Source organism: Astatotilapia calliptera, chromosome 1, assembly GCF_964374335.1.
Source record: "Astatotilapia calliptera chromosome 1, fAstCal68.1, whole genome shotgun sequence".
NCBI lineage: Eukaryota > Metazoa > Chordata > Actinopteri > Cichliformes > Cichlidae > Astatotilapia > Astatotilapia calliptera.
In genome coordinates, this window is record NC_137422.1 from 34,981,549 (window position 1) to 35,004,672 (window position 23,124).

Genomic DNA, 23,124 nt, shown 5'->3' on the forward strand with positions numbered 1-23,124 from the left:
GCAGATGTTTGACGTCAGGACGCTCTCGATGGTGCAGGAGTAGAAGTTCTTGAGCACCTTCAGTGGCAGATGGAAGTCTCTAAGTCTTCTGAGGAAGAAGAGACGCTGACGGGCTTTCTTAACCAGGGTGTTGATGTGTACCTATAGTGCTTTAAAGCTGCTGTGTTTCTCAAACTTCTTTGCTTTTTACTAAATGTGCAATATACCAGTAAAGAATCTGAATATTGTATTTTTTTTATTCAAAAGGTAAACTTTCAGATAAATCTATTCCTCAACTATAAAGGCAAATATTTTTGCTTTGGATTATAGCTAATAAAAATGTAAAGTTCAGTATCTCTGATTAGGATATTTCAAAAAGGATTTGCAGCATAGAAACTCTAGCTTCTTAAAAGTATTCATTTCACATAGTTAATACTTGATTGGGGCTTCTTTACTGGCAGTTACTGCATCAGTTTTGTGACACGAAGGCAATCACATTCTGATACTCCTGAGGTGTTGAAGCCCAGGTTGTGTTCACAGTGGTGTTTTGGATCAGGTGTGTCTCATCTTCGCTTTGACAATAGCCCATAGATTCTCTGTAGGGTTAAGGCCAGACGAGTTGCCTGGCTAGTCATGCACAGTAATGATATAGTGAGCAAACCATTAGGTAGTAGTTTAGGCGCGGTGGGCAGGTGCTAAGTCCTGTTGGAAAAGTAAATCTGCATGAAGCATCCAAACCTGCCTCTCCTGTGAGATAGCTCTGTTGACTCTGGGCTTGATAAAACACAGCGGACCCACCACCAACAACACCAGCAGATGGCACCTCAAATTGTCACAGACTACAGAAACTTCAGACTGGACCTTAAGCACCTTGGATTGTGTATCTCTTCACTCTTCCTTCAGACTCTATTTATATCTTGGATATAATTTATGTATAATCAATATAGAATAACTGAAGTCTACATGTTTCAATTAAATTACAATAATAATAATAACAATAATAATGAAGCTTTTCCTAAAATTTAAATATACTATATGCTCTAGTATGTTAAGTGTTAAATTGAGATGCCTAACATCAAATGGACCTAATTGCTAAAAATAAAAGTTACTGTACAATAAAAACTAAATAAAAGCATAAAGTGACTGTGTTGTAGTAGAAATTTTGAACCTGTAAGGTGAAACAGGAAAACAAGATGGTTGTGAGTGGTAAACAAAACGAAAATCACTTTGTTCTGTCGATATGACAAATAACAAAAAGGTGTATATAAAGCTATGTGAGTGCACTGTAGGTGATAAACTAAAAATAGCAGACTGAACAAGTTTCTCATAGTTTATTATGAAACAGTCTCTGCAGTGCTGATGTATAAACACCTCACTCATCATTTGTCACGTTCCCCTGACATGTTTGTTCCTTCACTGTATGTTTCCAATCAAAACTCTGTAGTGAAATGCGGCCAGAAATAGTGCCTGTATCATTTTCTCATTGTGTAAACACATAGCAACTGCCAGCAGCTATTGTGGATGAGCTCGGATATGTGCAGCAGAATGAGGCATCGATTCCCAAAGTCCGCCGGGACCCTCGGAATTGGCTTGAATCTACTTGATTTAGAAAATTCAAAACTGGATATGTTGTAATGACGACAAAAAATTTGAGTGAGAACACAAGAAGGAGCATATGAAGGCTATTCACAATAATGGATTTTTTGAATTTTTAACCTTGTTAACGAATCCCCAACCCAGGTTTAACTACTGGGATCAATGTTAGATGCAAAAATATTTTTACTTGAGTTTAATTTGCAAAGTTTCATGGTTCTGCAGCCAGTTTAACAGGGCCAGTCTACTGCATTCCTCCTTTACGACTCACAAGGTTTTATTGAAAAGACTGGGAAGGTGACAAAATGATATACATTTTGTTGTATATTGGCTGCATTTCCAGCAGCAGGGGTGGGGTAATTCCCCCCAGAACATAAGAAAAGATGACAGGGGAGCTCAATACTTATTACTGACATGCTGAGTGTCTTTTTCTAAAGAAGCATTATTGATTCCCTGCTGACAAAAATCTGCGTGAAAGACACTTCAAAGCCCACTGGTGTGAGTCACAATTTGAAAGATGAGGCTGATGCTTAGGCTGCAAGATGTTTTAGCTGGGAGGTGAGTTGACAACATATTGATTAAAGCAACAGGTTATCTACAGTATGAGTAGATATGCACGCACGCACACACACACCCACACACGTGTGTAAAGTATCTTTCATATAACCACGATTACAACCACATAAACCAAACAGCTGTGTATCAGTCAGAGCTGTAAATGCAGGGCAGCCAGGGGACTGATCTGGCGTTAAACCTTGACATACCAGCAAATCAACTGACTGCAGTTCTCACACACACACACACACACACACACACACACACACACACACACACACACACACACACACACACACACACACACACACACACACACAAAACAAATAAAAAGGAAAAAAATAAACTTTTTTATTGGATGCCCAGAAACGGTCAGTGATCAAACTCCAACTACCAAAAGAGCCACAGTGATTTAGTGGAGCTAAAATCCATTATGGCTCCATCCAAAGGTAATGACTTCTTCAAGCCTTCCAGCTGATTCTTCAGAACAAGTGTGGGAGGGGAAAATACACACAATGTGGTCACATCAGGGGCTTTATTACAAAGCAGCATGACGTCTTGAAAGAGTCCACACTGACATCACCTATCTTTAAGTCGTACAGTATAGTAGTATCTCTTATTTCCACTGAACTACATCAACGTTGCGTATATATATGTTGGAGTTATAGTGAATGCTCAAATTAACTGTGGAAAAAAATGCAGGTGGCAAAAAGCTTTTTTCTCTGTTGCGCTGCACTGCTATTTTATCAAAAGCTTTTTTTCCACAGATATTTCATCGGTTTTTCCTCACTTCCTGACTGTAACAAAATAAATATGCACAATTTTGCTATTGCATTCACACTCATGACCTTGAATGTTTTCGGTGCTGAAGCACATCATCAAACTCACCTGCTGAACCCTGAAGTCCTCATCAATACACTGCATAGCTAAGCTGATAAGAGAGACTTGGCTGGCATTGCTATGTCACTTGTAATGTTTATGAGCTTTTGTCAGTTTTACAGCTTTGTTAGTCCTCTTTCTGTGATGTGTTGATGACTGGGAATCTCCATTATGGCTCCAATATGCTGACAAGGCAACAGAATCCTGAATCATCTACAAATGGCACTGTGGAAAAGCAGCACTGGGTTGTCTCTAGACATTTTCTCTTATCTCTGCAGTATTGGCTGCAAAGCTGGTAACTACTGTTTCATTGCACGCCTGCTGTGTTTTCAGATATCTTACATAAATACACATACACATATTTCCACAATACTGCGCCTTGTCCACCTACCTGCCCCACCAGGTAGCCAGTTAATGTTTTAAAGTGAAACGAAAGTAAATATAAGAACAAACAAATGAGCACGGTACAGCACAGTACCAGATACAGGAACTGACATCTACACATCCTTACATGGTGCTGACATTTATGCAAGAGACTAGTATATTTCAGCAATGCTAATGGTTCAACTTGGTGATTTGCTCAAGCTTCAAAGTGCTCATTTCCCCCTCACTATTACAGTCATTTATAAAACTATTTGTTATCTTGAATGAGGCAGCTAAACTTAAATTACTCTAGGAAACATTCTGACAAGAGAAAAATCTATGAGAAATGCTTTTCAAGTGTCTGAACAGAAATTGTTGAGAAATGTGTCTTGGAGCAAAGCGGGGGAATCTTAACATACGGCATGAAGCAGTAAGTGTTGATGGAGAACTGCATGGCACTTAGTGATTTAAAGAAAAAAAAAACAACCCCTGAGCTGAAGTTGTACCTTCCCATCAAGAATTACCTTTCCGCTTCTCCTTGGAAAGGACTAAAACTGAATTTGAGCAACCTTTTGCAAAGAGTTGAGCATCGAGACACACTAACCTCTAAGTGTTGACAACAACATGAAGCACTGCCTCTCCTTTCAATAGATAGTAGGTATAAAATAAAGGTAACATTGGAAACCAGATCTCTGGCAGTGAGTTCTCCACTCAGATTTATATTGATTTTCTGATGCTGCATATATTAAGTTGTGAATCAAATAAAAAATGACAATAGCAACTCATACTTGGGGGCGTAAATAAATATCACACAGGTCTGCTGGGTGTAAAATACATTTCCACCTACTGAATAAAGACATGAGAAAGTTATAGTAAAGCAGAAGCTTCTTTAACAAGCAGCTGTAGCGTCAATGAAATCTTATCTCGTATAGACAAATGCAGAAGGTCCAACTGCTGTCATGCTGCATAAAAAAAACTATTGCTTTTGCTTTTATTCCATAAACCTATTTGTTAGGAAAGCTAGAAATAAAAATAAAAAGTCCCTATGACATTACAAACATGTCTATAAAGCCTCATTAACTCTGAGACTCATCCTTGATTAGAGCCAGCTTTAGGCCAGTGCAATAATTGGCATCCTCCAAATAATTGCAGCAGAGAGTTCTTTACCGAGGTAGGTAACGAACTCTAATCCTGTAAAGTGCTTAATTAAAAGGTGGAAGTAGCTAATGCTACTTACACTATACACTGTACTTACAGTGCATATGAAGAACATGCATGGTCTGAGGTGCGGGTCATGATTGTATGCAATTAGAAAATATTTGGATTAAAGAAGGAAAAGGGACAAGTGCTAGAAGCTGACAGAAACGAAAAAAATCTGGATATAGAATCTGCACACCTTGTCATAAAGTGACTCAGGAATTGTGTCTGTTCTGAGTCATCCACAAAAACAACCCACCACAAACCACCAAACACATGCAAATGCTCAGCCCATAAACTGGTCAGGAGATGTGGTTGGCTCCTGGGCATGTCAACGCTTGAACCTGGACCAGCGGGACCTGAGCCACTGCCGCCCCCTCCTCTCCTCTCCGAACTGCTCTATACGCCTAGATCATCACTAAGGCGCCTTTTTCCTCTTCTACGACGCCAACGCTGAAGAGATAAGCAAACCTGGAGCTGAACCAAAGTGAAAGCTCAGCATGCACAAAAGCCACATTAATCATATTGAATTCCTCATCATGATCGACAGCCCCAAGTCCATTAATTAATTCATGATCCCTTCTGTGATCGCCCTACATAGCATGCAGCGAATATACAGACGGGTCTCAAATTATGGGAAAAACTCAAATGCTTGAGCCCTGTGGTGGTTTCCATGGGGGCATTTTGGTTGCATGCCCTGGGCCCACTTGTCTTGTTAGAAGGAAGGGTCATTACAAAGTTGTTCAGGGTGATGAAACATTTCTATTCTAATGGGAGAGGTCTTTTCCAGGATGACAATGCTGTTGATGAAAATGATGTGACTCATACGCTACAGCATTCCCTGTCACGAGACCTCAACCCAGCTGAACTCCTGTGGGAGATTCTGGACCATGTGTTAGACGGCTCTCTCCTCTACTGTCATCAAAACACCAAATGAGAGGATATCCTTTCAGAAGAATTATGTTCAGTCCCTCCAGTATAGTCCTGAAGGCTCAATCAGGAGAAGCACTGAAGCTGTTCTGGCAGCACTTTATTAAGACGATTCATGTTTGTTTTTGTTTTTTAATTTTTCACCTATTTGTATAAGGCCTATGCACAGTATCACGATGGCAAGTGTACTCTCCTCTAGCACAGATATTGATTTGTCTTTATGCACAGACATTTATGGATAGCACCCAGTTACATGTTGCATACAGCAACACAAAACAGTCACAAAGACAATTTATATCCGATTCCAAAGGGACAAAAAAGCATTATTATTCTAATTGAGTTCTCTTGAGGATATGACTAAAGAGCAGCAGTGGTTCAGTAAACATGCAGTAAAAAGTAGGACTTCTACAGTAGCCGCACATGTACATTTTCTAGCGAACAAACGTACTGAAGAGAAGATTAGCTGGAGGAATGGATTCTGCACAATGATGCAACTGCCAGAAAGGCGAAAAACAAAGCTAACTGTCTGCCTGACGATCTGCTTGTCTCACTATCTGTGTAGACTTACCTTTCATACCGAATTTGGAGCGCCGGCCGTATTTGTTGATGAGAACAAAAAGGACTAGGAGGAGGACGCAAGCAAAGCCCGCCAAACCCACAGCAATGGAAACCTGCAGAAATGAGATGCTGTGTCAGATTCACGCAGCCATCAGAGGAATGTGTTCACATCATAATCCCTTCCAAATTTCTGATCACCTTAAGCAGAGTTTAAGGGACTAGATTTTGACAACTGCTTTCTTGTAGATTACACCAGTGTGGAAGAAAGTTAAAATCTGTCCTGTTTGTGATGTGTTCTGGTTGACAGAATGTAATTTAAATACGATTCTCATCTACAGCCAGACTTACTGTATGATGTGACTCTAAGTGACTGCTGCTGCTTTGGAAAATCCTGCTTATCCTCCTCATCAAAACCTGTTATTTTTGATTTAAACTGAATAAACCAGGATGTTTAAAAATGCAGCACACAACTTCTTTTTATGGGTTTATCGTCACCTACAGGTGATGATGAGAACCACACACAATATTTGATTTTTGCTGCTCTGGATCTTTCATTTTTTTTAAAAAGTAATTGTTTGATGATTGCATTTTGTATTTTACAGTGAAAATCTGACATTACTCAGTTACAGTTTACAGTCTGGTTAAGCAATTTAACTCAAGGTCAATTAATCCATGTTTATTCATATTATGCCATTTTAAACAGAACTAGAATTTTTGAAACTTAATAATTTGTTAATTAAAATGCACATACAGATACTGTAGTTTTTGTATGGCAATTTCAATATTGAGGTAGCCCAACACTGTTATCTGTAGTCAAAATAATCCCACAAAGAGTTGTGTTGAATCCAATATAATGTTATTAGGTAGACAAAAGGTATATAGCGACACTGACACAGAACCAAAATGAAACTCATGTTATACTGCATATAAATATGTATTTATCTGAACACTGTTGGATAATTTAAGTACGGAAACTGTGTGCCAGTGTGCAACACTGTTTGGCTATGAAACCCTTTGGCCAGAAGTGACCACATAGGTGAGAGTGATATGATAAACTATTGCCCAGTATGGGTAAGCTTGGTAGCCTGGTGCATCCATAGTATTTCTGGGTACATCACACGGATACATTCTAATTAGTACATATTAATATGCAAAGAGAATGCTGTAATTTCACTCATCAAAACTGGAGCATAGACGGGCTTTTAGTACAATTAACTGTGTTCCAAGCCATTATGTCTGTCAGACAACAATATGCAATACAAATACTCGTAAAGGGAGCAACGCCACAAACACTAGCGGAGGCGCTGCCTATAACTAGTGGCTTAGTTGGCACCCACCCCTCACTCAAAGTAGTCTCATCATCAATATGCATAACGTCAAGCTTTAATGAAAATTACTAAAAAGAACAATAATGACAATAATCTGAATAAAAAATATTACTAAAATGTGAAAGGGCGAGCTATAACAAATTTCACCCCCATGTAGTTGTTATGACAGAAGAAACTATCTACAGTGACCAAAACTGTTGATAGCTGTAAAGTTGTAGGAATTGCAATTCTGTCTTGTATTTATATTTAATGAAAGAGCAACTTAAGCAAGTAGAGCAAAAAATAAATAAATCAGAGGGTATTTCTGTGGATGGTATGTGCCTCTGTAGTAAAGCTATAACTGTAACATTAGGACTAAAGCTAGGGACCACATATTTTTCTAGTTTTATTAATTTTCCCTAAGCAAAAATTCTAAAACACCATCAGTGGCAAATTTGGCAGCAAGCAGATGTAGCAGCAGAGACGCAGTGATGTTACTGCAGGGTTTTTTTGATTACAGATATTTGAGCTGGCCATTGTAGGAAAAGCACGGGCATAATTACCGCTAACAGTGTGTCGCTTCCATTAGGATATGACAGGGAAGCATGGATGTACAAGTCCCGGAAACTTTCCACCTCAATAACAGCAGCCATTATTGATGTTATTGGAGTTTCTGCTAGCACATGTCAACATGTGTGCTATTAAAAAAGTCTATTAAAAGCACATTATTGAAATCCAGTGGAATAACTCACCAGCACTGGTTTCAGAAACTGTACAAAATCCCCCACGTTAAATAACATTTCAAAACAGCATCATCCACTGCAGGATACCATCATCAGCATCATTAAAGTCCAAACATATAACTCTGACTGTAACATTGTTTGCTGTGTTGTAGCCTTTGAAGCTCAGCGCTGCATGTCAAGGCAAGCAAATAGCCCTGCAAGGGGTCTTTGACAAATAAAAAGTAGTTTATGCTTGTGTTGAAACACACATCAGCTTTCTGCTGAGACCAGGGGCCCCATCTTTAGCAGCTGTTTCATCAACATCATTAAGGAGAAAACTCACCCCAAATGTATCTTCTTCTGGTGGTCTTGGATGTGGCGGCGTAACTGCAACACAGAAGCACAAAAGCAGACATCAGTGGCTGTGGTAGGAAAAAACACTCTAATGACTGCAGTTTACTGCAACAGTCCTTTTAAAGTAAATATGTATAATGATTTTACACTTCATACTGTGTATTCTCAGGGAAAAAAAGTACAAAACAGCGGATAAAAAAGAATAAGCAGTTTTTTTTAATCTGCAGTGGTGTTATTCCACTGCATGAACCTGTTTATGCACCCGTTATCACACTAAATAGGCGAAACATTTACACGGGTTAAAGCACAGCCTAACAGACTCGAATTAGGTGACCTGATGTGCTCTCTAGTATATATAATTGAGAGCATATTTTCAGTATCTCCATGAAGCCAAATGGTGTGATTAATGTTTTCAGATGGGTCTCACTGCCAGCTGAAAATATCCATTTGCAGTTTTCTCATTTGTGTGTGTGTTTAACATAAGCTGCTGGAAATAAATAGTGTACAAATGTTGTGCCTCAAAACATAAACAGACTTTGCCCTTCTTTTAGAAGCATTTTGACACAAGCATGAAGCGTGTCGCCTTCACTTGTTTGATCCATCAAACATTGCTAGAGACAATGTCGGCGACCAGAGTGTGTGTGTGGTTTTTTTTAATATAAATTTTGTGGTGTTGAGTTAAAAGTCTGTAGAGGAACAAATGCATATTCAAATCTGACACCTGTCACAAGTTTCCTACCAAAGCCTGAAATTTGCCATCCAGTCAGACTCAAGTCTCACATAAAAAGTAACAAAAAGACATTGTGAGTTTTTAGAACAGTTGAACAAAGACATGGTCGTGCTTGCACATACGAAATACAGAATAATTACAACAAGCTGCTTAGCAATTATACACAATTATACAAGCAGAAAAAAATCAAAAGAAGGTAACACAATATTGACTGACAAATATTAAATCAGGTAAAATGAAATCAGCTGAAAAAGGCACAAAAATTATATAGCTGCACAGGACGTCAATTTTCTGTTGTACTCAGCTCAAGCTGCAGAAATCCGCGGTCAGCAGGACTAATTTCTTCATGTTTAAATACTAGATGTTGCACCTATACACACAAGAGTTTGGCATAGAGAGTGTCATGAGACAGAGCCATGAAATGAAATGAACTTGTGCTCTAGTCTGAGGCTTCCAGCCAGGACATCAGAGAGTAATTGTGGGCAAATTAATGGCCACATGGTAGACTGGCTGCTACTGGCTCAGACACACTGAAGTGCGAGTGTGTGTGTCCTAACTACCATCTCCCTCCAAGCCTTCATCCCTCTCTCCTCTCCTCACTCTGCCCTCCTCTCTCCTCATCACTGTTAGTATCAGCCAGCCTGTCAGTCTCTCTTGTATGGCTGAACTCCCTCGCGCTCTGCTGCCATAATGTTTCACACTCTAAACACCTCTCCCTCACCTGCCTCACTCCCAGAAGCTGCGTGACTGTGTGCATGTATAGCAACGCGATGTCGCCGCCTGCCTCATGCAGCTCGCCGCAGGGTCAGCATCCATCCGTCTCCATCTCTGGCCATGCTGCAGCTTTATAATACATTCCTGATTAGAAAGAATGGCCTCATATGGAGATGGAAGAAGATGCTGATGAAGGTCAGAGATCAGGCGAGCCCACTTTGTTTAACAGTGAGACGGCCACAACAGCCTGAGGCCAGGCAGCACATCGCATATCGGAGATTTATGATGCAGCGAGAGTGGGCCGAAACCATTGTTCCAGCAATATGACTGCATTTACACTACACTGCTTCCCAAACAATCGCACATCAACAGCTAACAGGGTTGGAAATTCACCTGCTTACACTGTTGCTGGTTATTTTTTAAAAACTGAATTATCTATAAGACTATCCTTTTTTTACTTACTGAAGTGTGCCTATTACAAATGTTTTTATTGTTATTTTCTGGTTTTCATGCCCCAAACTGTTTTCTACTATGGGAGGAAAGGTCTAGAACAGGGTTATCAAACATAAGGCTTGTGGGCCAGAATCAGCCTGGTAGAGACTCCAATCCGGTCCACTGGACAGCTTTGAAAAATGTGAAGGAGGGTATAGATTTTGGACTTTTAACTCTGTTTTCATAAGTTTTGCAGCATTTCCTACTGATAAAGTGGTAAATCTGGCCCCAATGAGCAGAAAAACTCACTATGACAGTGCATGTAATGTTTGGAAATTTGATATTTCAGAGGAAGCTTTGGTTTTTCTCCTACATTCCCAATTTCCTGTAATAAAAAAAGGCAGAGAAGTGTCTGCTGAAATTTGATGGCATGAACCACTGAGAGACAGCTGTCCTGGTTTAGAGACCCAACTAACAGTAACATAAGACATGGGTATGTAAAGAATAACGTATTTGTTTAGTGTATAGAGTGATCATTAACCATGTAAAATGAAATTGGATTTTTTTTGTCTGGGATCCATGATTTAAATAAGGAAGATGATAATGCCATCTGACATTAACAACACAATCAGAAAACTGAATAGCAACACAAAGTGAACAAATTTCTCCACTGTTACCGAGTCAGTTGTGCTCGTCAAACACAAGTAGTGTGTGTGTGTGCGCACATTTACCAAACAAACAGGAAAAAAACAAAGCTGAACAAAAATTTGACAGGCTTACATTTGAAAATAGACACACTCACCTTCTTCCACCAGGTCTGCAAAAGAGAAGACAGAAAAAGTCACGCTATGTCAATAAATTGACACAAGGTATTAACCTTGCAATATTGACCATAAGGAGAAATTTGCCAGTCTTTGTGGGCTTAGGCCCCCTCCCTGTGAACTCAGCACGAACCGCAAGTGAACAATCTACCTGACTGAACTGTGGATGAACCCTGGCGGCTGTAAAACCAGCAGGGATCAACCGTGCAACCTGTGCCCTGTGAAGGAAGATTTTAATAAAAAGTAAATGCTCCCGACAGAATTTCCAACAGCGACGCAACCTGTGAGTCATACAACAGGTAGTTAAAAAAGAAAAGCAATCCAACAGTGATGCTCACTCCCAAAAAGTGGGCCGAGCCAGCTCTTATGGGAATCAGAGAGTTACTTGGCAGCATTTTATTCTTTCCTCTTTGATTCTTATTTAAATGCAGAGGAATGAAGAAAGGCAATGCACAAACACTGAGCGCTACTATCATTTGTATAAAGGCCTTTTTCCCATGCGTTCACTATCAGTGCTGCCAAATGCACATCACTTGCCACCTAGAATGAAATGTCTATAAAAAGTTGTTATCCATTCACCTGGCTCATCGGGGTTCTCGAGGAAGTGACCATACACCGTCTTGGTGACCGTTCCCAGAGCGTTGCTGGCCTCCAGGGTATAGTTGCCATTGTTGATGTGAGTTGGGTTCTGGAAGGTCAGACAGCCCTCGAGATAGTCCTGGTAGGAGTCCATTTCAGTCCGGATGTAGTCATTTTTAATAATTTCCTTCTGTTTGTGGAACCAGCGCAGCTCGGGCTTGGGGTAACCCCGAACCGTGAATTCAATGCAGGTATCAAGCCGCTGCTCAGGCTCAGCCAGTCTCAGGATGACTGGAGGAACTGCAGTGGGAAAGGAGACATTTGAAACAATGAACGCATACCTACACATTCACACATGAAGGAGCAGATCAAAAGTTATTTGCTTATTAAAATCCTCATCAGTCTGCCTGTTTGGTGTTTGACATAATACAAGCCCTATGTGCTGAGAAATTTCCACAGCCCTTGGGGTGGTGAAAACCTGTACTAATTCTCTGAATAACCGTAAAAAAATACAGCAGCATACCAAACAGCGCAGGCTTGTTCTGGGGAACAATGACATTTACAGGCAGGTTTCTTTCCTGGGAGTGGCAATGAGCCTTTTACTGGGTGCTGCATGTTGCAGAAGTACATTGGATTGGGTGAAGAACGAAATATATAGAAGGTCTCTTCGGGCTTGATATAAACTGAAAAATTTCCTCTGCTTAAACAAGCACAGAGCTCCTCTTTCCTGACATGCAGCAACACACCTCTGAATCAACAATGCCGCCAAGCTGAGAGGCACTTTGTCACTTTAATATCATCAGATACATTTCATAAACAATTCACCCACTGATTTGTCTACGTAATGAGTGAATTTTGCTACTACAGAATTAAAAGGAAATATTTGGCAGTCAGTATTACCTGGCAGTGCCTCTCTGTCACCTCCACCGCTCATACGCACACGCGTTCGTGATATCATTGATAAACCTATTTATTCAATTAGATCAGGGTTGCAGGTATGATTTAACGCGGTCATTCAGCCTCACCAGTGAGTCTCCACCTGCAGTTTCACAACCGAGAGTGAGCAGTTTGTCACTGCGATCAAAGAAAGTGATTGCAAAAGAGAGCTGCTTGTCAGATTGTCAACATGTTCCAGAAATTCCCTACCCCGACACTCTCCTAGTGTCAGAAATAGCGTCAATTCTTGTAGCTTTCTAAGACGGTCAATCTGGCTTTCACACCCACTTCATGTCTTGACTGGCCAGCTGTGCGAAGGTGAGAAAGTAGGCATGGGTTGAAACTTTTCTCTCTTTCTTATTTCTTACACAATCATTTCTGCTATTTTTCATGTGCAACACTGAGGTCAACACTATGGATCCGTTCCAAGAGAGACTGAGTCTTATCTATATCCACGTAGTAATACTTTGTCTGCATCTCTGTGATGGTTGGCCATCCAGTGATGATTTTGGAAGAGCTAAAAATGCATTTGAGCGTAACACAGCTGTAATTGTAAGCACTGCAATCATGCTTAATTATTAGCAGTAATACACTGTGACTAATTAATTTGAAATGCCTGCCAGATAAGCTGATAATAAAAGTTACTGTCACTTTCAGCTCTGTCACTGATAGCTCATGTTTTCAATCCAAATGATCGCCCTTTAAAGACTTGAACAAACTATTTATTGGTGTGTGAAAGCCGTCATTTAAAAAAAATTGCTTTGGTGACAGACAATAGTGACAATGAAGTCATTCAACTGAACTAAAGGCTACGGCTTGTGTATGTGCGAATGGGATGGTGTGGGGGCGTGTGCAGAGCTGTGATTTTGAGTGCAACAAGAAAAGAGAACAGATGACAGTAAAGAAACAGAGGAGGAGGAGGAGGAGGAAGGAGTGAGGGTGTCTATAGAACTATACAGCCTAAAGAGAGAAAAAAAACAGACAGAGAGGAAGAAAAAGAAATTTTCTTGTTGATGGACAGTTAGTGACTGATCCATTTTCCCCTCAGCTCGGCTGTCAGCTCAGTCTCGGTCAATACAATATAAGTCATTACTGTGCCACATAGCAGTCTATAACTACATGGTGTCCTCGTGGTGCTCATACAGATGACAAGCTTTGATAACTACATGCGTTTGATCAGCAAGAACATTGAATACAAGGCTAGTTGTAATGTTATCTAGTGGTAACACTGGTGGTGTATTTCAAATGCCATGTTCCAGCCTAACTACAGATACGACATCGTGGCTGGCGGTGACAGGGGAGGCAACAGCTTCGTGGGACAGATATTGCTTCATATTCCCCGGGGCTAAAGCCCATTGCGATTAAGTTTAACCTGTTAGAAGCAGCACCTGTACATGTAGAGTCACAGCAGGGATTCAATCACATAATTTCCCCATTAATTATCCTTAATTAGAGATTACGCCCTGCTCTACCTGTACAGCTAATGAGGGAGCAGAGCTACTAATACAGGTGTAAATTAGTGCCATACTCTTAATAGAGAGCTACACTTTGGCTACGGCACTAAAGGAGGAAAACATGTGAGTCCACGCTGCTGTAGAGCAGCTATTGTTCCACACAGCAAAAGAACAATGTGCCTGCAGAATTTGCATTGTGTTTAATTACGGTTTCACTAAAATAGGGAACTCATCTTTGAATGCAGAGAATGTCACTTGACGGCTGGTAATTTCGCTGTCAATCAGATTACTCCCTAATCAGAGAAGCAGTTTAAGCTATTTTATGACATTTCCAGAGACAATAGGCTGCACAGGGGAGGAAATGTAATTACCATCAGAGCATGTGGTGAAAAATTAATAAGTTAATTTGCAGCACCAGCAGAGTGTCAACAGGAGAGAAAAAAAAAAGCCTGGGGATGTACATCCATAGACTGTCCATGTGGAGGAAACCCTGAAGACTACATGGTACAAAGTCAATCTGTCATTCTAGCATGGTCCTTAGCAAGCTCTGCTCCAGTAGGGAGTGTTTGAATTGGTGACAAATCTCCCCTGTCCTGTAGCATGATGCATCGCAAACAGCTACAATAGATTGAGTTCTACAAGAGGAGGCTTGCTACAAAGAGAAGGATGTCAGGCACCTTTGATTAATACTGGCTTTGAATACACTGTCCCAAATCTGCCCGGGGCCAATCCACTGGGTAAACTTATGTAAGAGCTCAAGTATATACTGTAACTCATGGTTGGGATATTAGAAATACGTTGGAGTGGTTACCAAATCATTGCTTTATCATAGCTGAGGGTGAGACTCCTTTCTCCTTTTCTTTCCACTCAGATCAAGGCAGAGCTTTCATGTGGGCTGGAGGGTACATTCTTGCTAATTAGCTACATCAATTTCACTTGGTTTGTAGCTGTGCAACACCTCATTGCATTCTAAATGTACCTGCATAATTTGGCTGTTCTGCTTGATAAAGAAGTTTTTTCCCCCCTGTTTTAAATTATTCTCTCAGACAGTCAGTGTCATTAATACATGATATATTCTGTCCCCAACATAAGCCCATCAAAGCTGCCATGAAAGACATTTTATGCACAAAAAAACCACCAAGAATTCTTGGCTCCAAGCATTCATACTGCCCACACTTGATTTAAAGTTTTAATTAAAATGAGGTATTTTATAGAGCAATTTATTATATTTTTGCGTTTTGGCTGATTGAGCATCAGAACAATTCCACATATCTTTGCATTTTTATTAATCCACAGTGTTCGGCTAAGGAACTCCTTTTTCAAAATGTATAGGCTCATATTACATACATTTACTGCATACATATACATTTAATGCTTACATTTATTCATTATGTCTTAAAAAAGATAACAAGAGCAGTATTACATGTGCTATACACTTATTAGTCGCTACAATTTTAGGACTGGCACAGAATTTGCTATCACATCGACTATTATGTGCTATAAAGTTTCTGCAATAAAGCTGCAAACAGTTCAAATGCCATTTTATCGCTGATACTTTGAAATTTTCTATCTTTTAGTAAACTGGATTATTAATTGCACCAAATCTCGCAGATTTTTACCAAACCATGACAGTCCCCAGACAAGCTGATGGCCTCCAGTGTAGATAAACCACTTGCACAGTGGTAGGTAACAAGATTTCATTCCAAGTAATCACTAAACCAGCAGGCTTTACTGATTAATGTCTTCAACAACAGAGCAACATAATTCCAAATTTTAAGCATCTGAGTCTTGGTTAGAAGATCCATGACAAGTGAGGAAATAAGATTTAATAACCAAGAAACAACTACTGAGGGACACAATACAAATGTTATGGTGACTTCAGTCAAGTGTTAAGTATTCCTGTTATAGCTGGGTTAATTGGGGTTGTTTCCCTCTAACTGAGCAAACAACATGATAGATTAACATTTTTTTCAGCCATGCTAGCAGCATGGCTTTGGGCTCACCACTTGTGTCCACACGAAAATATCTCATTGACTGCTGGAGGGATGATAATAATTTTTTGTACAAAAAGAGTACTGCTGAATATGATATTTCCCATATCTTTCATCTTCTGCAATCTTCAGATGGAACTTACATTCTGATTTCTTAGAAACTGACAACTGACATTCATGTTCCCCTGAAGATCATATAACAAATTTTTTCCATTTTAGTTTGCTTTTCAACATCCCCATTCTCATCGGACGCTCTTTGTCTTGACAGCTGATTATGGAGAGTTAGCATGCTGCCACAGTAACAAAAACAATCAAAAACTGTGAAACGCTGTCAAAACTTTAGCAGGTTAAAGTTAGCTGCCAAAAAGGTTGAAGGCTCTTATACCATGTTTTCATCTAGTACTGACATGTTATCTCTATGTAGAGAAATTATCTGGATTCCAGCATTTGATTCATGGTTCTTTGCATTACAACTTATATTCTGTATGTTGACTGACTTTACGGATTTTAATTATCTGCTAATCCTTGATATTTACAACCATATGCATTTCTGAAAAAGCATAAAGCTGATTATGGTTAGACTATTTTTTTCCCGCAAATGCAATTCCTCTTCTGCTCTCCACACAGACTGTTTAACGGCATACAAACCCTCTACTCAAGTGTTATTGGTCAAAATTACTCAGACTAGTGGACTAAAAACATAAACAAGGAAGCTTAAGGTACTATTTTTTACACCTTGCCTACAGATTCTGTATATTCATATGCAGATATCTGCTTATTGAGATTGCACCGCTGTCTCTCGCAGGTGTACAGAATGGGTTTGTTGCAGTGTTGTATTAAGATTTGCCCAAAGAAAGATTATAGCAGCACTGCCTGTTACCCCATGCATGTGTCGTTCCTAATATGCGAAATATGGGAGGCAGATCATTGATTGGATCAGGAGTTAATCAGATGTTGTGACCCCATTTAAACTGTAGTGAAAACAATAACCAATCAGGCAGAAATTCTGGCAGAGTTAGGTGACCTGTCAACTTACAGGGTAGATTTGATTTCCTAAGAGAAGAGGCCATGCTTTACAGAATACTTCTACATTTGGCTTAGATCCGAACACAGTGAGAACCTGAACACCTCCAATTTTTGGACAAAACTTCAAGCCTTTAGCATTTGTTTCAGTTAAATGATCTGGCTACAGATCTTAATAACTGAAAATGAAAATTAGTCAGCGTAAAAGAAAATCAGCATGTCTTTTCACTGTAGCAACACATTTTCCTTAACATTTGACATAAAATCACTGCAAATTGAAAGCAAAGGCTTAAAAAAGAATTAAAACAGCCCTTATGCTTCTTTTTTTCTTAATTGCTCTATGTTCTTGTTGTCATTGTTTACTGGTAATATTTTTCCACAGTGTGCACACAGTATATTCATCTTTTTTAAATAAAAACTGAATGCAGTTGTGATTCTTAATGTCCCACCATTAACCTCGATGATATTAAACATAAACAGCCATGCAGATTATGATATTAGTCAAACTAATTAGTCATAATAGGTAACTATTTTATTACAACATACTTACCTTCACTTAATATGGGCAGCATTAATATAGACCATGAATGGCAAAGTACTAAGGCAATAATTTTCTCTTTATGCAATAATGCAAATGTGCATAAATTAATGTGTCAGTGTGTTTACAGTGGGGCTAAAAATCTCCTGCTACAGTGCCTGGACGGAGTTTCAATAGTATTTAAATCACAGGAAGCGTCCAACTTACACTGTACATTGAGCTGGATGGAAGAATTGGTCATCCCCACCACGTTCTCTGCGATGCAGGTCAGCTGGAAGTTGTTGTCATCTCGGCTGATGTTGAAAAGAGTGAGGTTGATAGAGTGGATGTTGGGCCAATATACGTTTGACTAAGGGAAAAGTATGAGAGGCACAGAGAAAACAGAGGCATTTAGGTACCTGAAGGATATACTGTACAGCAAATACCATTATACCAGTGGGTTTTAAATCTTTAATTACTTAATTAAAATGAAAGTTAATTATTCATTAGTTAAATTCCTGTGGAAGGAAACGTAATAAAGTCAAGAACTACTTGATACCTGTGGGAATTAATCACTTCCCTGTCTGATTTCACTGGCATAGATCTAGCATGGCAGGAAGAATGTAAAGAGCAATATTATCAAATTTTGCAGTACCTGGACTAATTACCACCCTGCTTTTCACCATTAGGAATCTAATGGTGAAAAGCAATCATGCTTCCTTTCTTGCTTTTAGTTGTTCAGGCTCTTACTCCCAAACACTTCACTCATCCCGAAACAGCATCCTTCTACCCTAAAACATCAAGCCTGAGGCTGAAGTAGCTTTCATCTGTAAAGTCACTGCAAGCATTAAAGACACAGATGACAAATACAGTCACACAGCAATTTCAGAGACTCCTGTTCTTTTCTTCTTGCTGTTTATCTCTGCAGTCGTTATTGCTGCAACGTCCCTGGGGCCTTTCTCGGGGAGCGAGATTAGTCGGTTAACAGGCTCACCGTGGGTTCAACCCAGGCCTCTCTGTCACAAAAAAGTTGTTTGTTTTGAGCAATTTTGATTTTTTTCCCCCCAAATCTGATAACCTTTACTGCACATCTAATCACAGAATCATAGGTTAATCTTGGACCTGGTAAAAACAAAAAGTCTATCCACATAGTAAACAGTTTTAGGTTTCCCTGTCAACATCATCTAAATGCAAAGACATTATTAGCAGTGAACCAATCAGATTGTTAAACTTGTTCCTGTTTCTTTGTTATACACAGAATATATAGAAAATTGTAGATGATTTATCTTTAGCCTATTTTTTTGGTTCTTCAGCATTTGCTTAAAATTTATCTGAAACTTCTGTCAGGGCAATGAGTCTTAGAGCTTAATCCTACAAGAGTGTGCGCTTACTGACACCTCAATTTACCACTGAGGCCTTTCAAGGTGAACTACATACCTGAACTAATTTTGTGTTACAAGTAATTAATGAATCTGAAGCTCCGATGTGCATAAAATACAATACAAGCACAAATAATTAAAGTATAGAAAATGTAAAAACACAGTTTAGTGCAATGCAAAACAAAATATGAGGTGTAGCAGTGAAGGAGAAATCAATCATTAGATTGTGCTCAAAGAATTAAGTTATCATAATGAGAATTAACAGGATTATTTCAGCTTAATAACTGTATATTAGCCTGAAGCAATGTTTGAAAAGCAGGCGAAAAGAAAAACATTTGTTGGTGTAAGGCAATGTAATTAATTTAAAAAAAATCTTTAATATGTTTGCTGTTTTTAGTATATATGCATGTCTAACCAGATGTGTGTTGATGGAATGCAGGCCGCTGACAGTCCAGTCTACTTCAGGCAGCGGTGATCCGGATCCGTTACAGCTCACCGTCACATTGTCACCCTCCATCACCAAAACACTGCTGTGGCTCACACTGATCTCTGGTAAGTCTGAAAACATACACGTATACACGTTACTGCACGCCTGTCGCCATCGGTGTCTACATACTTTCACACCAAATCAATTAATCACTTTTCATTAATGTAATAAAATTAGTACAAAGGAAGCAGCGGGACACACATCCAGATACAAACACTCACACGCTTGCACAGTGTCACAGGGATGAGTCACCGCCAGGAGATAATACTGCAGAGACTCCAGCCTCTGTCAGAATCAACACACTGCTCCTCACATCAGATTCACCCTCTGAACTCTGTCACACCTCCTCCCTTTCCTGTCTCAACTACTCTCCTTGCTTCTCTTCTCATTCCTCTAATTCACCTTTAACCCCTCCCTTCCTTCCCCTGCTTTCGTGTTGCTTTGTCGTCAGCCAATCTTCTTTTTTCTGCCTTACTCCTCTTCTTACCACCCCTCCTCTGCTGCTTCTTCTTTCTTTTTTCTTTTTTTTCTCCTTTCTAATCACAGATCTCACCTTTCCCTCCTCCTCTTACACTTACCACAGTTGTGGATGTACATGTTCTCCAGTCGTATCTTGGAGGCTCCATTCCTGCAGTACAACTGCTGTGTGTTGAGCTTTGCTTCTCCTCTTTGATGCCACAACTGGATCCAACGGATGTCACAGCCGCAGTCGAACACCACACCATCCAGACGCCTTAAAAATAAGCATAATTAATATCAGTAACAGACGGAATAAAACACACGGTGAGCAGTTACAGCAATATTACAACAACATAAAGAGCCTTAACAACAACATGAAAGCAAAAAATGTATTATTACACAAATAGCAGCTAATGTTGCTAATGTTTTTTCACATGTGATTTCCACTGAAAATAGCAGCAGTACCAGAAACAAAGAATATATAGCATGCATCTTCCCAATATATTAAAATACACCAAGTGTAGTTCACAGAAACACAGATGTATCCTTACACAACTTTACAACTATGACACTCACAGACAGACAAATGTAATTATCACAGCAGTACAACTGAATTATCTGCAGTGGCTTCGTGCTAAAATGGTAGCCTGCTGCTCAGGAGTGAAGTTAAATATTTTTAGAAGTGTGAACAAACCAGAGGTGTTTAAGGTGTTTTAGTCAGGCAGTGCAAGCACAGGAAGCCCAAATGTTGCACATATTTTAAAATCATTCAATAAAGATAGAAGTTTGCACATGCGATATGAAACACTAGCAGCCAAAAACAAATACTACAAAATCATAAGAGAACTTGAATTACTATAATTTTAGCAGTCATTATTTGTGCTTGTGGGTTATAGTAAAAAAAAAAAATCTATGTAGGGCAGGAAAGGGTTATACATATCCCAGAAAGTAATCATTTTAAAAATCAATGGTAAACCTTCAGTTCCTGTCACCGGAGGTAAAATGCATTACTGCCAAGCTCTGCATGAGCAACAAGGCTTGAGGCAATACAACTGCATGCAAGGAAAACGAGAGGAGCATTTTTACCACAATCTCAATCTAATCAGCGAGCAAATTAACATCAATCACAGATCAATTGATAGCGACTGATCAAACAATATCCACCACAGATGTACCTTTTCTAATGTTTTGTAAAAGTCAAATTAATTTGAGTCAGCAGACAAGAGGAAAAACAACGAATGGCTGTACTGAAGGATTCAAATGTGAGGAGGTCAAAGGTCAGAGCAGTGTTCCGGCTATCAGTCTCAGGCTGCATTAGCGTCAGACAGGTATCACGAGGTTCCACTCTGCATACGTTTCAGTCTCACAGACGGGTGCACCAAAGGGCCACATTATTCAACACAGTATGCCACCTCTGCATTTTGCATATGTCCAATTTGGAAGCTGTGATTGGTCAATTTAGTCAAGATGAATGCCTGTCCAAATGCCCTTGACAAAGGTCAATAAGATATTGCAGAAAGCATGAATAATGTATGGACTATGTCTACCACTCAGTATAAAGTAATGAGAATAGATTCCCACAGGTGGATCTCAGTTATTATCACCTGCCCACTGGATCTTATACTGTATCACTATATGTCACTATGTGACAGCTAACTCACTGAGCCCACTGGTCCTTCCACCGCACCAGCCAACTGTAAACTCAATTTCCCTTTAATTACAGCAGCAGAAAACCTATTCAAAATATTAACACTTATTAGCAGTAAACATATATAATTATATTTGACATTTTTATCATTATACTTTCACCTATAAAAAAAAAAAAAATGCTAGACGGGCTATTTTTCCCCCAATGTGTGATAAAGTAAGAGTGAGAAAGGCCACAGGTTAATACTGTACAATGCTGCCAAGCTTTGTTGTTGAGAAAAGTCAAATACTTAAAATTTACTAACTAATAATGTCACTTTCATTACAGTTATTAATTTGATTATTAACTGATATTTCAAATCAATATTTTAGTGTATTTTATAAAATACCACTGTTGAGGTGTTTAATAACATGTTACGATTTACCTGCTACTACCACGGATGGCTGCTGGTTACATTTACCATTGCAGGTGTACCTTTTTTGTCTTTTCTTGATTCAATTTCTATGTGGAACGTTTGAAGGGAAGATTAAGTTGCAGGATTTTTATCACTTATATATTCAGCTAAAAAAAATAAAAAAAAATAGTACCAAATATATATTCATTCTGGAAAACTGCGATGCTTATGAAAGAGCCTTGATCTGGTTCCCTTCCAACATGAAAAACTGCAATAAAAAGGAACTTATAGGATATTCATACATTTTACCACTGCAGGTTTGCTCTCAGGTAACATCTCGAGCAGAAAATCTATCTTTCTTACTGAAGCGATAAGACAAAGTACTCAAACTAAGATGCCAAGAAGATTATAAATAAAATTTAATTGATTGTATTCACTTAGATGTTTATCTTCGTTTACTGTAAGATGTTTTATTTAATGGTGCTTTTCTTCCAACAAAATTACTTTAGAAAAATTCAACAGCTTATAAAGGCAATTCTAAACTCTAAGGACAATAACCGCCTCAGAATCACAATTCGAACTGTAATACAAACCATAGCTCGGATTTCTTTTCAGGACACATTTCGGGAAAGACAGGTACCTCCCCACATCATGGTGCTGAAGAGAATTTCAAGGTTAAAGGTTTTCATTTAACGCTGAGCAAGCTGAACCACAAGGGATCAAAGCTCACCAGAGTAGGGCGGCTGAGGCTTTCCCTCTTGTACTGTAATTATGGTCATTATTAACAAGAACCACCACCTCAATACATTACCCACTATTCCTCTGGGTAAAGCTGATCGGCGCCTGTACAGATACAGCTGAAAAATGAGGGATGTCAAACCTAAATGGGAAAGCAGAAACCCGGCATTTCAAATGTGTGCCCAGCCTGTGCACTACAGTAACAAAGAACCATTTGAGTTTAGAGTGCTCCCATCTAAACAAGCAATAAGACAACAGGAAAAAAAAAAGAAAGCAAACTGACAGCTGGAAGCTGATACATGTCTGAAGGAGAGCAGATTAGACTTAGAAAAGAACAAAAGCAAACAGCAGTGTGACCCCAGATATAGAGAGCTAACAGCATGGC

At 39.3% G+C, this 23,124-nt stretch overlaps 1 protein-coding gene across 3 annotated transcripts in view; it reads right to left on the reverse strand.

Annotated features, from left to right (window-relative positions):
* ntrk3b (neurotrophic tyrosine kinase, receptor, type 3b) overlaps positions 1-23,124 on the reverse strand; it is a 217,019-nt gene that overhangs the window by 90,861 nt on the left and 103,034 nt on the right. The window contains exons 5-11 of one of the 3 annotated variants that reach the window (XM_026174786.2): positions 20,079-20,233; positions 19,429-19,571; positions 17,863-18,004; positions 11,714-12,013; positions 11,116-11,130; positions 8,427-8,470; positions 6,074-6,167 (exon numbers count right to left, since the gene is read on the reverse strand). In XM_026174786.2, the coding sequence (XP_026030571.1) occupies positions 6,074-6,167; positions 8,427-8,470; positions 11,116-11,130; positions 11,714-12,013; positions 17,863-18,004; positions 19,429-19,571; positions 20,079-20,233 (893 nt within the window). Of the gene's footprint in view, positions 1-6,064; positions 6,168-8,426; positions 8,471-11,115; positions 11,131-11,713; positions 12,014-17,862; positions 18,005-19,428; positions 19,572-20,078; positions 20,234-23,124 lie in introns of all 3 variants that reach the window. The other 2 variants (XM_026174770.2, XM_026174796.2) reach the window with 2 other exon arrangements.